The sequence below is a fragment of the Neolamprologus multifasciatus genome, chromosome 3 (genome assembly GCF_963576455.1).
Source record: "Neolamprologus multifasciatus chromosome 3, fNeoMul1.2, whole genome shotgun sequence".
NCBI lineage: Eukaryota > Metazoa > Chordata > Actinopteri > Cichliformes > Cichlidae > Neolamprologus > Neolamprologus multifasciatus.
Window position 1 is genome coordinate 29,062,891 of NC_140441.1, and position 14,749 is coordinate 29,077,639.

General features: G+C 43.5%; 2 protein-coding genes across 5 annotated transcripts in view; one reads left to right on the plus strand and one right to left on the minus strand.

Moving 5' to 3' along the window:
• Window positions 1-14,749, minus strand: part of htr2cl1 (5-hydroxytryptamine (serotonin) receptor 2C, G protein-coupled-like 1) — a 345,669-nt gene that overhangs the window by 28,024 nt on the left and 302,896 nt on the right. The window lies entirely within an intron of this gene.
• gpr185b (G protein-coupled receptor 185 b) lies at window positions 305-12,022 on the plus strand. Of its 4 annotated transcripts, none has more exons than XM_085153435.1 (2): window positions 305-841; window positions 2,173-12,022. In XM_085153435.1, exon 2 carries the CDS (start codon window positions 2,175-2,177, stop codon window positions 3,243-3,245), a length of 1,071 nt encoding a protein of 356 aa, XP_085009561.1. In that variant the 5' UTR covers window positions 305-841; window positions 2,173-2,174; the 3' UTR covers window positions 3,246-12,022. The 4 variants fall into 4 exon arrangements, with proteins under 4 accessions (XP_085009561.1, XP_085009562.1, XP_085009560.1 ...); XM_085153436.1 differs by having other exon boundaries at window positions 305-712; XM_085153434.1 differs by having other exon boundaries at window positions 309-706.

Sequence of the window (14,749 nt, forward strand, 5' to 3'; positions counted from 1 at the left end):
CAGTTTGACTGGTTATGCTGCAGACCACACGGGCAGCTACTTTTTGCACATGCACTTTCAGCTATTTATTTTCTTATTGTAGCTGTTTGTTTATTTCTATCAGCACACCTGGTGACGCAGAACCTAAAGTGGGAGGCAGCAAAGCCTCCCACTGTCCTTTTGAGCGGGCTATCAGTCACTGTGTGATGCACAGTGTTGCTCAGTCACCCCTCCAAGTCCAGGACAGATAGCACCAACTCTGAGGCACAGGTAGTTACACGCTCACCCCGCTGTTTAAAACAACAACAATATTAATAAAGATAGAGTAATAGCGATAAGGAGCTCTGAAACCTGACCTACATACAAACACATAAACTCAGTGAAGGTGACGATGTCTTAATCCACTCTCCCTCTCTCCGTGATTCACACACAGACCATGATGACGGTGACTGGAGGAGCGGAGACTTCTGACGTCAGACGAGGAGAATGACAAGCGCGTCCAATGAGGGGCCGAGGATGTGCAGCGCGAGGACGGAGCAGCCGACAGAAGGCTAATAACCATGCCAACGGAGGAATATAGCGCGCGCCGCTGACTGGGGGAGAAGCGCGCGCGAGAGACAGGGGGAAACCCCGAAAGAAGAAAATACTGAAAACACGTTCACGGGAAGTGAAGAATAAAGGAGGACGGAGAGAGATACGAGAAGCAGAAGAAGAAGACACGGAGCTGGTAAATGTGTATGTGCTTGTGTGTGTGTGGCGTGGTCTTCATCCATCCCACTTTCTCTCTCCCTCCCTCTCGCTCTCTCGCTCTCGCGCTCTGGCTCAGGGACTGCACTGCTGCAGCTGAATGAAACCGATGAAGGTATTTAAGCTTTTGTTCTGTCTTTGCTGCACACAGCCTGCCCTCAGTGCTGGAGGCTCGGCAGGGGCATAAAAACAAAAAACAAAACAAAACAAAACAAAAAAAGGCTCGTGAGTGCTGTGTGCTGGGCTCTGGGGCGCACGAGCTCCCCGTTACCGCAGGGATGTGAGCCCCCTCCTCCTCCTCCCCCTCTCAGCTGCGGGGCTTTTGATGCTGGTGTAGGTGGTGGTGGTGGTGGGGACGGTGGTGACCTTCCCTGGACGTTTCCAGTCATTGACAGTGTGTGCGCGTGCGTGTGGGCGTGCGAGAGGAGGACTGAAGAGGACTGAAGAATAGAGGAGGGGGAGGAGGGGTGAGTGGGGGCGTTGAGGTGGGAGGTGCGAGAGGAGGGGGACAGATTTTTTTTTTTTTTTTTATGAATGGAGCTCCACATCTCTCTTTGGCGCACGCGGCTGCGAGTGTGTGTGTGTCGCTGTGCGTGCGTGCGCGCGCTGGCTGCTCTGCTGCTGGGCTAAAATTAGAGTCAGCGGCCGCAAATATGTGGATCAGAATCCGAATTAAGCAGCTTCTAAATGAAAACTGTGGGCGCACGCGCCCGTGTCTGGGCTCGCGCTCACACACGCCACCGGTGAATAGGACGGCAGCCGTGCCCCAGGACGTCATGCACCATTTTTAGAGACGCTCTAAAAATAGACAGTGTCGGTGATGATTTTGGTTGTCCGGACTCTGTCAGGTAGGAGCGAGCTAGACTCTCGTTATTGTTATTACTGTTGTTGTTGACAGTGTTGTTTATTTGGTGTATGTGTTGGTTTGCTTGAAGCCAAAATGGCAGGAAGAGTACTGCCAGTTATGGAAGACTTGTCCTTGTGTGTGTATGTGTGTGTGTTCACACCTGCTGATAATTACCTGTCAGCGTGGTGCACGAGCTGCTGATGACGTGCATGCTGGAGGGTAAAAGTGCGCGGTCGTTTTCACGAGTTTCTGAATGGATGAAAAAAAAGTGATTTTCTTATTTGGTCTCTTTTGTGAAACGGGATGGCTGAGCACACGTCCCTGCTCCTCCTCCGCCTCCTCTTCCTCCGCCTTCTCCTTGCTTTTCTCGTTTGTTTTGCCCTCCTCTCCCCGTCTCACGTCCTCTTCCACTCTTTTTGCTTTCCTCTTGTCCTCACTTCCACTTTCTTCTGAAAACTTCTTCCATTGTCTTTTTAACTCATCTCTTTGTTTCCATCTTTCTGCTATGTCACATTCCTGCACACAAATGCCTGCACCTCTGCTCCACCTCTTTCCTGACTCACCTCTTCCTTTCTTCCCTCCCTCCTTCCTCTCTCCAGCTATGATTCTCTCCCTGGCTGCGGCGGCAGCCATGAGTAGCGGTGGCGGTAGCAGCCTCAACTCCTCCTCTCCCCTCGACCCCTTCGACTCCTCCACCTCGTGGAGCCTGGTTGAGGACCCTGCCAACTCTTCGTCAGAACCTGTAGTGCAAACTGTGACCCCTGACCTCCAGCCAGCGACCACCGCCGTTGCTCTTCAGGAAGTCAGCCCATGGGACATTGCGCTTTGCGTGACGGGGACTCTCATTTCCTGCGAGAACGCCCTAGTGATCGCTGTGCTGTTCTACACGCCGACGCTCCGCGCTCCCATGTTCATCTTGATTGGATCGCTGGCGGTGGCGGATCTCCTGGCCGGCCTGGGCCTCATCTTGAACTTTGTCTTCACCTATCTGATCGACAGCTCAGTGGAGTTCGTGACATTGCTGTCCGTTGGACTGCTGATCTCGGCCTTCTCAGCGTCTGTCTTCAACATCCTCGCCATCACGGTCGACCGGTACCTCTCGCTCTACAACGCCCTGACCTACCACACTGAACGGACGGTCACCTTCACCTACGTCATGGTGGTCTTTATCTGGGTGTCGTGCCTCACGCTCGGCCTGTTGCCGGCACTGGGTTGGAACTGTCTGAGAGACGAGAGCACGTGCAGCATCTGCCGACCGGTCACTAAAAACAACGCTGTTGCGCTCGCCGTCACTTTCTTATTGGTCTTTGCCCTCATGATGCAGCTCTACCTTCAAATCTGCAAAATCGCCTTCCGCCATGCGCAGCAGATCGCGGTGCAGCACCAGTTTGTGGCCATCTCCACCACCAAAGGTGTCTCCACACTGTCGGCCATCCTGTGTGCCTTCGGGGCGTGCTGGCTGCCGTTCGCCATGTACTCCATTGTGGCTGACTCCAGCTACCCCGTAATATACACCTACGCCACGGTCCTCCCAGCCACCTGCTGCTCTGTAATCAACCCCATCATCTATGCGTTCCGAAACCCAGACATCCAGAAGTCGCTATGGATGGCCTGCTGTGGGTGCGTCCCCTCCAACCTCTCCTTAAGACCCAGGACCTCCAGTGATGTGTAGCAGGGAAGGTTGGTGTCTCTTTAGTGTGATGCCTGAGGTCGAGTCAGGGTTGGAGGAACAAGAGGTGGCGAGGAGGAAAGAGGAAAGAGATTTCCTCTGCTTCTCATATCGGGGCAGGCTGATGGCGAACACTCAGCTGGCCGCTGTAGATGTGGCACTGGCGGATGATGGAGAAGAGGACAATGCATAGTCAAAAAAAACAAAAGAAAAACGATATGAAAGTTTGTAGCCTTGAGAAAACCAAAATCATGGATGGAGATGGTGTGGAAACCAACTGCAACACCTGTTTAAGGTATCCTCATCATGGCTGTGGGAGCTGAGGCAGGCTGTGGGGGAAGTGTCAGGTGACTTTTCCACTGGCCTCTGTTAGGGCACGAAAAGTGAGTCCGGCTTCTCAAGAGTAGCATATATGTGAAGCTGAGATTTAGGAAGAAATTTGCTAAATCTCTGCATGTCCTGAGGCTGAGCAGCACTGCATGGTTATGCAATCAGAAGGAGTGAAACAGTCTTAAAATACTTGTTTGTGTTTTAACTGATGTGTTTGAAATTAAGTGGCGTGTGGATAAAAATACAATGAGCTAAATATACACAAGGAACGACCTTGAAAATTCACAATGAGCTACCTTGTCCTGGTAAAAAAACAAGAATATTTCCTCCCTGGAAACATTTTGAGCAATGTTTCCTTCAGCTGATGCAGATTAAGTAGCTGAGTCTTGCCCATTAAGCCTTTTCCCAATGCCAGAAGTACAGCATTTATTATTTGTTTTTCCCATTTCGATGCAAGTTTCAGGAAAGAGTGAAAAAAAGCTAATCACACAACATCCCTCCTCAAACATTCAAATCCGAAATGAAATCTAATGTACCAGTCTCTGAATGCATAAACAAGCCCGGCTAGTTTGAAGAATCTAGAGAGGGATTTCCATATTTAGACTGGCATGTGTTGTCCTTGGTGCGTTGAAATGAAATCTGCTCCGCAACGGAGAAAAATGGGTTTCTCAGCCTGCCGCTGTGCCGTGACTGTGAAGCAGAGAGAGCTGAATTCAGCACCAAGGACAGCGTCACTGCAGAGCGCTGCTACCCTGGGAATGCTCTCTGCTGCGGGGAGGGAGAGCGCCGGAAAGTAGGCTACGCTGTTCTTTACACCCTCTTTATGGGGAAATGTGAGACGGGCCTTAAAGGAGCATTTCAGCATGATTGGAGTTTCTTTCACCCTTTTGTCCACCCCTGGATGGATAAAGGTATTTAAAAATTTGGTTTTGCTAAAACTCTTCTGTTATGTGATTGCTTCAGTTTCAAAAAGACATGCAGAACAACATTAATAGTGCTAGTTAATCATTGTGGCACAAGAGAGCACAAAAGACATTTATGATTAGTATCAATAGCTAACATCTGCAAACCTTATGTCTTGGTTTGGATACTTCCATACACTTAGCATTTTACGCTATGTCCTTACTTGCATAGTGTTTAAAATTAAACGTGGTAATGTTATTTCAAACTGACCACAGCAAGCTGTATACTTTCCAGAAATGATGACTGGACATTGATCGGAGCCTGACTGATCTATCAGTGGGATGATATAATCAGCTTTTTGGTGATCTACTGGTATTGTTGTTTAAAACGGCCGATAAATTAAAATTTAACAAAGATTTGATGGGAGAAACTCCAACTTCAAACTTGTTATAAGTGTTGAAGGTTTGTCCACCAGAGGGCACTATGCAAGTAACCTGTTGGCGACACGTGTTTGGAACACCACAAATTACGACAATCAACTGATTCAGACAGAGACAGGCAGAGCGTAAACGGGTAAATAAATAACTACATATAACAAATGTTTAAAAAGTCTGTTTAGATTTCATGTGTCTGACAGAATTTTTTTTGAAATATATATCGGAATTTCAGATTTTTAAATAACCAAATATTGGCATCAGTATCACTGTCAGTGTATAACAGTGATTATCCCACTAGCTGCTGCAATCTGTGAACATTTACTACTCCCTTAGCAGCTGACCGCACATACGACAAGATTCCTCTGCAAAAAGAAATTGATTTAACTCTCATAAACAAGTAAAGCAAACCAAAGTTGGTCTCGTGAATGCTATTTAGCTGGCTAGCTAGCATTGGGAGCTAGCATCGTTGCTTGGAATGTATTTCCTTTCTGTCGTATTGCTGTCTGAAATGTTTTGGCCATTTCTTCTACCATGTAGCAAAAGCAGCAATTATTTGGGGTGGAAAGTGTAAATAACACTACACCACATCAAAGCGTACTAAAGATTTGCTGCTCGTTCTTTAGCTGGCCTGTCATTGTTGTATTAATGTATTGATTTTTTCTGAGGGGTCCTGTTCTTTTATTACGCGGCAAAAATGGCGACTATTTTGAAGAAGAAGGGTAAGCAAAAGCCACACCACATGTACTGCAAGTGCATAATAAATGTTTGCTCCTAGCTATTTAGCTGGCCAGCGAGAATTGGCCTGACATAGTTCCTTACAATGTATCAGCTTTCTGCTGTTTAAGAAATTTCTGATGATCTATCATCCTAAGCTGTATACACACTGGAAGTGTCTGCATCGACGTAGTGAACACACACCATAGAAAGCGAAGAAAATTTAGCAACTATGGGCGAAACAGCTGCAAGCAACGTAAAGTGGATGAGATCTGAGATAATCTTTTTTTAAAGCCCAGAAGGGACTACCAATGTGAACTAATAAGAACACAGGACACATATGACCTGTTAGTAAATGAGTTAGAGGGTTACCTAGGCAACCGCAGCCTGGAACACCTACAAGATGTCAGCTTCAAAGTGATGTGCGTCAAGCGAATCGTTTACTTTTATGCTTGAAATACAAAGTATGGAAGTATCTGAGACACAGCTATGGTAAAAGTTCAGCACTGTTTAAGACCAGCATATTATAAGCCTACTTCGACCCCTGCCAGGCCAGTTTTTAATTATTTTTTAGATAAAAGCTACAATTGTTATTTTAGCCAAAGTGTCTTTTTAGCATGCTCTTGTTGTTTGATGTTTCGACACATAAAACACTATCAAAAAACGTTAAAAATGGATTAAAGATCCAGAAACATGGCTAAATTACTTCTCTGATGGAAACTCTGTCTATAATGCACAATCATGAATGTATTTAAATATCAGGCCTTGATACTAATCTTAAAATATTTCCAGGGGTCAGTCAATCAAAAAAGCTTTAAAAAATTACTCCAGTCATGCTCAAATGATCCAAAAAAATCCACTCGGGGTCCTGCCATGCCACCATGACCCCATCCTCTCTGTCCCCGTGTTTGCGATCAGCAGAAATTCCGTCGTCACCGGGAAAGGTGAGAGCAGCTGATATTTTTCTGAGGCGAACAGGACCTGTGTTTTTCTGAAATCTCCATAAAGCTGTTTTGGCCATGCGGCTCTAAAGTTAAACGGCACTCTGGCTCCACAGCCCAATTGATTTTACATTAGCTGAGCTGAGCACAATCCATATCGAAAAGGTCGTTTTTCATCGGGGGCAGCTTTGGTCGGCTACGCTACGTTTTAAGTCATACTTGCCATTCTTGCACCTCTGAAAATAAATTAAGAATGGGTGCGTTTTGTATTATTGCTAAATATTTGTAATGCTTACACTTAAACACTCATAGATGTATGTCATAGATTCAGGGGAAATGGCAAAAGTCTATATATTAAGAAGGAAACAAAGCACCATATGGCAAAAAATTCTCTGGCTTCCATTTTAATTTTCCTATGTGCAGCCTGTCAGCAGTAGCTGGGTACCTTCTGCAGACATGCACACAGTCTCGCCCCGCCTTGAAGAAGCAGTGCAGCTCCGCTGCGGGCCACCTCTGAAGGCTCGGCAGGTTAATGAGAAGCAAGAGAGGTGAGGTGACGTGGCGTGAAATAGAAACGCCAGGCGAGACGCGCTTTAACGCAACCTCAGGTCACGTCCACCATGCACCCAATCAGGATGAAGTTATTTCCCCACTGAAAGGGCATCATGCACCGTAAATCCAGCTAATGATAATAATATCTGAGCAGTAATGGTACAGGGAGCTGGCCTAATGTACAGAGAATGCTGTGAGGATGAGTTGGAGAAGGGATTTATTGCCAACCTCAATCTGTATTTAAATGATCTACGGAGATACTTTTCACTTTCGTGTTCCTCAGAGCAACCTCGGAGAGAGTTTCAATGACTAAGCTGCTGGCATGCTGCTCATATACATGTGTGGGAGGTGTGCTGGCTTTGGGAAAATAGTTTATGGAAACTGGGCTGTAGTTTCGAACTGCAACAGTAAGACTCAGCACAGGAAAAAAACTGTGTAACTACAGGGAGTCACTTCCAAATTCAACGCTTTCTACCAAATAAATCACAACATTATGGCGTGAAAGCAAAAAACACACATGTTCAATGAAACTCTGAAAATGGCGCACAGGAGAAGCAGGTATTTTCTTTTTCTATGATGTAAATTAAAGCTTAGAGTAGAAGTATTTTCTACTTTTCTTGGCAGGAAGCAACAATCAGTTGTTTTTGCAGCAGTTGTTAGCAAAACAACAGCCACACGAGTTTCTGTCAACGATTTCCTTTGGAAACGGCAGACTCTCTTGTGTCTTCTTTTGATTTCTATTTGTTTGGTTTTGGCCTTATTGGAACAACAAAAACTCCTTCGCAATAATGTCCAACTGTGTTTTGCTGTGTACAAAAAGCCACAAGCAAGAAATGGAGAGAGAAAGAGAAGCGGTCGGCTTTGGAAGATTTGCAGAATAACTCAAAGTAAATGTTTCAAGGCAACAAATGGCACATTGGGTTTTATTGGAAAGAAATATGATCCTGGCTGCCTGGTCGGGGTTTTCCAAAAACGCATGGAAAACCTAATGAGTAAATAAATGCTCAATTTCTATTCTTAGCTCATCTACTGCAGACAGAAACCTCCAAAAATAAAATGCATCTGCAGCCATTTTACTAATTTGATAATTTAATTATAAAACCACCAGTTGAACAAGTTGCCGGTGCGACCTCTTCCCTTCCTCTCTCTTTTGCTCAATCACTGCATTGATGGAACTGCCTAATGGTAAACCACCTGCATCAATTATTAAGTGAAATATTTTCAATTACTCCGAGGCTGGAAGCATGATGTGGATGAAATTTGGCACTCGGTGAACCGCAGCAGTGCGCGAGGGTGGGTGAAACATATCCACGCACAAGAGTTGAATGAATCTATTTCACACAGGAAACTGATGCGGATCCTTTTGGCACACAGTTCTCTTGTATGCACAATGATATGCGAGACTTGCCTAGTCACCTGTGTTTGGATATGCTAGATGGGACATGCAGAGCAGTCTCAAATTGGGTGAGGATAATGTCACATCCGGTACGGTTTCTAACAGACGGCCAGTGTTGCCAGTGGTACAGTTTGGCCCTTTAATTGTAATAGTAAAAGAAGACCTGCACTAGCAGGGATGTGGCTTTTAAACTCATCTTCTTTCCTCTTAAAGGCTAATCAAACCTATTAGAGAATCATGAAGCAGAACTGGATTGAAGGGAAATAGATTTTGAGGCTTGTTTTAGATTCTGTAAGGCTACCTAAAAATTTCAACATTTGAAATTGTCTTGACTCTAGATATGGCATGGGAACACCAGCATTTACCATTCTAATCTGTTCAGCACTTATTTATGAGGAAGAAAACAGGAAAACATAAACAGTGTAAAAAATGTATGTAGCCACGTGACATCACCTATTGGTTTATGAAGCCCTGTTTTGAACTCTTGCCATTATAAAGAAACCTAGTAAAGGATTGGCTCATTGGCTGATGACACATGTTGAGGATTTCAACCAATGGACATATCCTGGATGACTCTCCTTTTTAACTATATAAGAATGACCAAAATTTACAAAATGGCATTCACGTTTTATTCACTATGACCTGAAGCTAGGAACTGAGACCATAAACTCATAAGAAGAGTGTTTGCAGAGGTCACAGGGAAACTGAGGCGAGCACCATTTTCCCAAAGACTCAAATACAGCTCAGCAATGACTTTCAGGAAGTGAAAATCCTATTCATATTCTCCATATGGAATCTGGCTATGAGACATAATGTGGAAACAATCAAAAGTAGACTTAGTATAAGCTATGACATTCCTACAGTTTCCTAAATCCAAACAGCAACATATCTAAATGTGGAATTCAATGATACCATGGAAATTTTTAAATTAGCGAACGCCACATTACTTAGTCTACGTCCACATGCACATGGATATCTTTAAAAACAGGGATTTTTTCAAGTTGGTTTCCAAAAATATCTCTGTACTCAAGTTCCATCAAGAGGATGAAGGATATCCATAACCCTAACCATATGGAAATGTTGGCAAGTCAAAGCTCACAAACAATAACATAGAATAGAGAATAGAATAATCCTTTAATTCTTCCACAAGGGGAAATTTGGTTGTAACAGCAGCCAGAAAGACACATATAGAACAAACAGTACACAGGACACAGAACAGAAACATACACAGTTTTTCTTACATATTTACATTAAGGACAATGGTTACTATAAACAGAGTCCAGAAAGGAGATAATGGCTAAAGAGATAAAGATAAATATCTTTGATGCTCTGAAACAAAAGCTCAGTTTTTCTTGTCCACATGTAGCTGCAGAAACAGTTTCTGAAAGTCTTCACCCTGGCAGGAGTTCTTAAAAAAAAAAGTCGTGTTTTAAAGCCTCGTGTTGTAGCCATCTTGGTTTAAAAGTACTGTACTAATATCCATGAATCTAGCATCCTGTTAGCTACCTTGCTAACTAGCTTGCTAGCTATTAATAGGCTAGCTACCTTCAACTACTTCCTTTGCCTTCACAAACTCTTTTTATTCAATTGAATTATATACAGTTTAAACAACAAAAAACTCATGGTGTAAACAGCCCATTAAAGATGAAGAAAACAGATGCTTAGAGAAATATTGTGACTAATTGGCATTAGCAGGTTGCCAACTAGCGCTAGCATCTCAGTGAGTTACATATTAATCACATATTTTGTGAAATAAAACCACATAAATTTTTTCTTTTTTGTGTGACAAAAGCCTAAAGATGTAATCTCTTTTAAAAAAAACAAAAAAAAACAAAACATAATTCTCATTGTGTTTAAATATTTGGTGACCTTAAGTCTCCAATTGAAAAGCTGTGATTGAAATTTAAGGATTTCAGTTTTGCACTTTCACAGTACTATTTAAGGAGTTTTTGGGTGTGCAAAAAACTAAAGCAAAGCTCACAATGTTCATTTCATCCAACTCTGCATAAAATCTTAAATATAAATATATATTTAATTGCTATATATAAATATGACAAGCCTGCTGAAATCCAAACACAGCGGCAACTAATCAGAGGCTGTGAATTCCAGATGTATTTTATAAACTGTCCCATCTGGCATGTCCATCAAGCGGTAGTTTTAACAATTAATAAGACTCATCTGTGAATATGCCACTACTCAGTCTACCATTCCTGGGACAGGAGTGGAGCGACCACTCACTGTGTGTTTGTGTATGTGTGTGTGTGTGGGTCTAACGCGTGTGCCCGGGATCATAGCCAATTGTAATGAACCATAGCAACTCTAACTGTAAACACAAACATGCAGAATGGTTTTTGTCAGCCGCTATACAGGACTTATAAATCAGTTTTTAGAAAGAAAAGAAATACAGTACAAGTGAGCGTGTAGAGCGCATGTGTGCGTGCGTGTGTTATTTTTCTTATGCAATGCTGTACAGAAATGTATATTTTTGTAATGTTCATCAGGGCATGAGTTACAAGACATGGTCGCTGCTGTGAGTCTGTTGTGAGCGTGTGTTTCTTCCTATTCTTCTGTGTTCTTCCTATAAACAAATGTCAAAAGTTTCTTTGGGGGGGAAAGTTGTGTGTCGGATATGCTTAAAAAAGTGCCATAATTTTTGACTTTCTAGTGTCTTATTTTTTGGTTTGTATATATCTTAAGTTAATCAGAGGGCAAAGACGCAAAGTCGTTAGAATCAGTAAATCTTTCCGACCTATATATACTTATTTTTTGCTCTAACTGCAGACAAACACAAGCCTCGATACAGATTGCAGTAAAGTGAAGGGTTTTATCTGTTAAAAAAGAAAAGGGGGGGGGGGGGGGACACTCGCACTGATCGACAGGGAGACAGAGAGTTCGTGAGCAGCAGTTTTACGTCACAGAGTCAGGGCTCCGGTGACGTCATATTGTCTGAGTCGTGTCTAAGGGAGCAGGTCGTTTCAAAGACACCCCCTCCACTTCACTTTTTCCTCCTCCCCATCGCTTTCACTCGCCTGCCACTCCCCCCCCCCCCTTTTAGAAAACACACTTTTTTCCTCATTTCTTTCTATCAATCTTTTTTACTCCCCCTCCTCTTCTTTCCATTCAGCCCGTCTTTGCCATCCTCAACTCCTTCCTCCCACCTCCCTCTGTCTCTTTCTCTTGTCTAACATTTTGCTATCCGTGGCCTGCAGGAAGCTAGTCGGTCAGGCGCCGTCTAAAAATAGTCTCCCACCGAAAGCAGATTAAAAAGAAAAAGAGGAGTTGAAAAGAAAAAGGAGGGGTGGGAGTAAATAAGTCGAAATGAACCAGGGGGCAGAGGCAAACCTTCACCTTGCTGCGGTAGACAGAAAAAAATTGCCGGTCTTTGTTTTCTTCGTTCTCGTGTGTCTATTTTTATATACAGTCTCCTTATCCATCCTTTAAAGACTCTTATTTTCTTGTGAGCACAAGCATTTACATGAAGGTTCTGTTTATTTGTGTTTTGTTTTTTTTTAAAAAAAGCAGGGTTTGGGGCGAGTGCCTACAGCAAATAAGCAGGACCAGCTCAAGTGTCAGTCAGGCTTATAATGTGTCTCCTCTGTAACCTACAACCTGGCAGAGATTGTCAATCGATTTCAAAAAAACCATTACAGAGCTAATTTTCTATCGGACCGAGTATGGCCTTCACGGACAGAAAAAGGCGTAGTTTTACGCATCGATGCTGTCGGTCCCGATGAGAAGCAGCACCGAGCGTGTTATTGGGTAACAATACTGTGATGTCAGAGAGCTAATATGATGTTCTTGAATCATTCTTCCTGGATTTCTATGATTTCTTACTGTGTTTCCTTTGATTTTTGCTCCTCTCGGGTTTGTGCGGCAACACGGTCGGCTCATGATTAAAAAGTACAAATGCACTTTATAAGATGGACATGTTACACATTGCACTTGTAAATGTCGAATGTAAAACCTTGAAGAGAAAGATTTATTTTTACTATTGTAAATAAATGAAAAGAGAAACAATAAAAAAAAAGACTGCAAAAATTAAAAGAAGAAAAAGTGGAAAATAATTTGCCAAATAAAATGAAAAGAATAAAAAAGGGAAAAAAAATTCTGGAGTGGAGTAACGTCATTGCTTTGTAGGTTGTGTCACATTATCGGTGTGTGGGTGTCGTTTTCGAGTGTGTGTGGGGATTATGAGTGCGTATGAGTCAACATTGCAGGTCACTGTAGTGTAGAAGGAAAGCCTGGGAATAAAAAAGAAAAGATGGTGCTGAATTATTAAACCACTCCCTGCTTGCATAACAGCAGAGAAGGCGAGATATCCCGGCAGGGAGAAGAGGGATCGGGAAAGAAGAAGGGACAGATTCCAATAAAAGATGCAACACGCACACAAAAAACACATTTGATATTCCCTGGAGAAGAAAACAGGAAGCCCAGAGGGACAGGATGGTGGGAAAGGTGTGAGAAAGTGTATATGTATTTGTGTGGCAACCTAAAAACTGAAAGAAACACACACATTTGTGTGATCTGCATGTCTTTAGGTTGGTGTATTCCCTGGAGACAACGATAGCCGTAGCGAGGGTGCTGCTGAAGGGTGGGGTCTTGATAAATAATTAACAGCGCTGCAGAATCGGTGACGCAGGTGAGCGTGTTTATCGTTTAACCTTTAATTAAGTTCTCGATAAACACGTTCGCCTGCTAGCGTGTGGGTGACAGCGTGAGACTTTAAAAGGTGATGTTCAAACTCCTTGACTCACCTCTATGCGGTCTCCACATGGAGGCGAAGAGCTCCGCCGTGTGGCCAGGGGTGAGTACTGCGCAGTCAGGAGACTAGGGGAAAAGACGCAGCATCCACCCACACACACACACACACATACACACACACACGATGGGCTTCTTTTACGTCATTACAGCAGCTCTCTTGCAACAAGCACGAAGCAAAGCCCTTCTCCCCTTTTCCTTATCCTTACTGTCTCTTTCTCACTCTGTATGCACCCTTACACCCTCAGTGAGTCACAGCACTCTCTCCACCATCTGCTGCAGGATGCTGCAAATCACCTCGATGTATGTGCATGTGTTCGAGGGAGAAACGAGCGCACAGAAGGTGGTGATGTTCCCGCATCTGTCGTGTCTGACTCGACACGCACACACATCCTGAGCCTGATATGAAACTGATTAACATTCGAATGGAGCCTGTGACGATGACTTCCTCCATGTGGCGAGGAGATGATTCACGAGTGGACTTGATGTAAAGCTGAAGGTTATTAAGTCACTGATCTGGCATGTATTAAAGTTTTCCAGGAACTGATGATTTTTTTGGTAAATGGAGCATCTAATACACGTGACCCTGAAAAATGTGACATGATTTAATTCTCGCTGTTTGGCGCCACTGTGACATACAAAAACAGTCCCCTTCAGATGCACGGACAAGGGATTTGGTAAGTGTGAGAAGCCTTAATGCTACAAAAGCACGGCTATATACAACAGAGGACTTGTTATGTTTTCCTCTGTTTATTGTCATATTTATTCTGCTACATGCACATATTAAACATGACCAAAGTTTCAAATGTTGAAATCAGCGTACAGTTATGGTCAGAAGTTTACATCCACCCTTCATGGGCATGAATGTCAGGGTAATTTTGGGCTTTTAATGATATCTTTGAACTGTTCGTTTTCCAGGGTGGGAGGATTGCCCAGCACACATAGGCTTTAGAAAACAAGAATTAGGTGCAAAAGTCTGAATTTATTTTTCTGAATTTCTCTAATCCACACATGGTCAAAAGCATACCATATACCAGTATTATTGACAGCAAAACAACCCAGAGCGTGATGGTGCCACCACCATGCTTGACAGTTGGTATCCGGTCGTTAAGTGATGATGTGACGAATCCTACTTCCGGGCCTAAAGTAGTCTGCGTTTAATATGGATTTTGTGTTGTTAACATGTTTAATGTTTTGTATTTTCTTCTATTTAATCTCAAAAAGGACCTAAAACAGTCAGTGATCACTGTTGACCTCCCTCGGCTTTTATTACCGCTAATCATTTATTTAAGCTCAGTTTTTAAAACCTTAGGATGTAACTACAGCCCAGCCCATGCAGCAGTATATGAATGACTAACCTCGTATTGTGGATGGATTATCTCAGTTGTTCTCCTGGCTGAAGTTTGGTCCTTTTACAGCATCCTGCCATGCGATTACATTTGTTCCTGACCACCGAGAACACTCACGTTAACTTTT

Bases quoted from the DNA above. Each gene is read 5' to 3' on its own strand.
- gpr185b (XM_085153433.1), top strand. From the start codon at position 1,547: ATGATTTTGGTTGTCCGGACTCTGTCAG. The intron at 1,575-2,172 runs GTAGGAGCGAGC...TCCTCTCTCCAG, and splicing joins GGTTGTCCGGACTCTGTCAG to CTATGATTCTCTCCCTGGCT.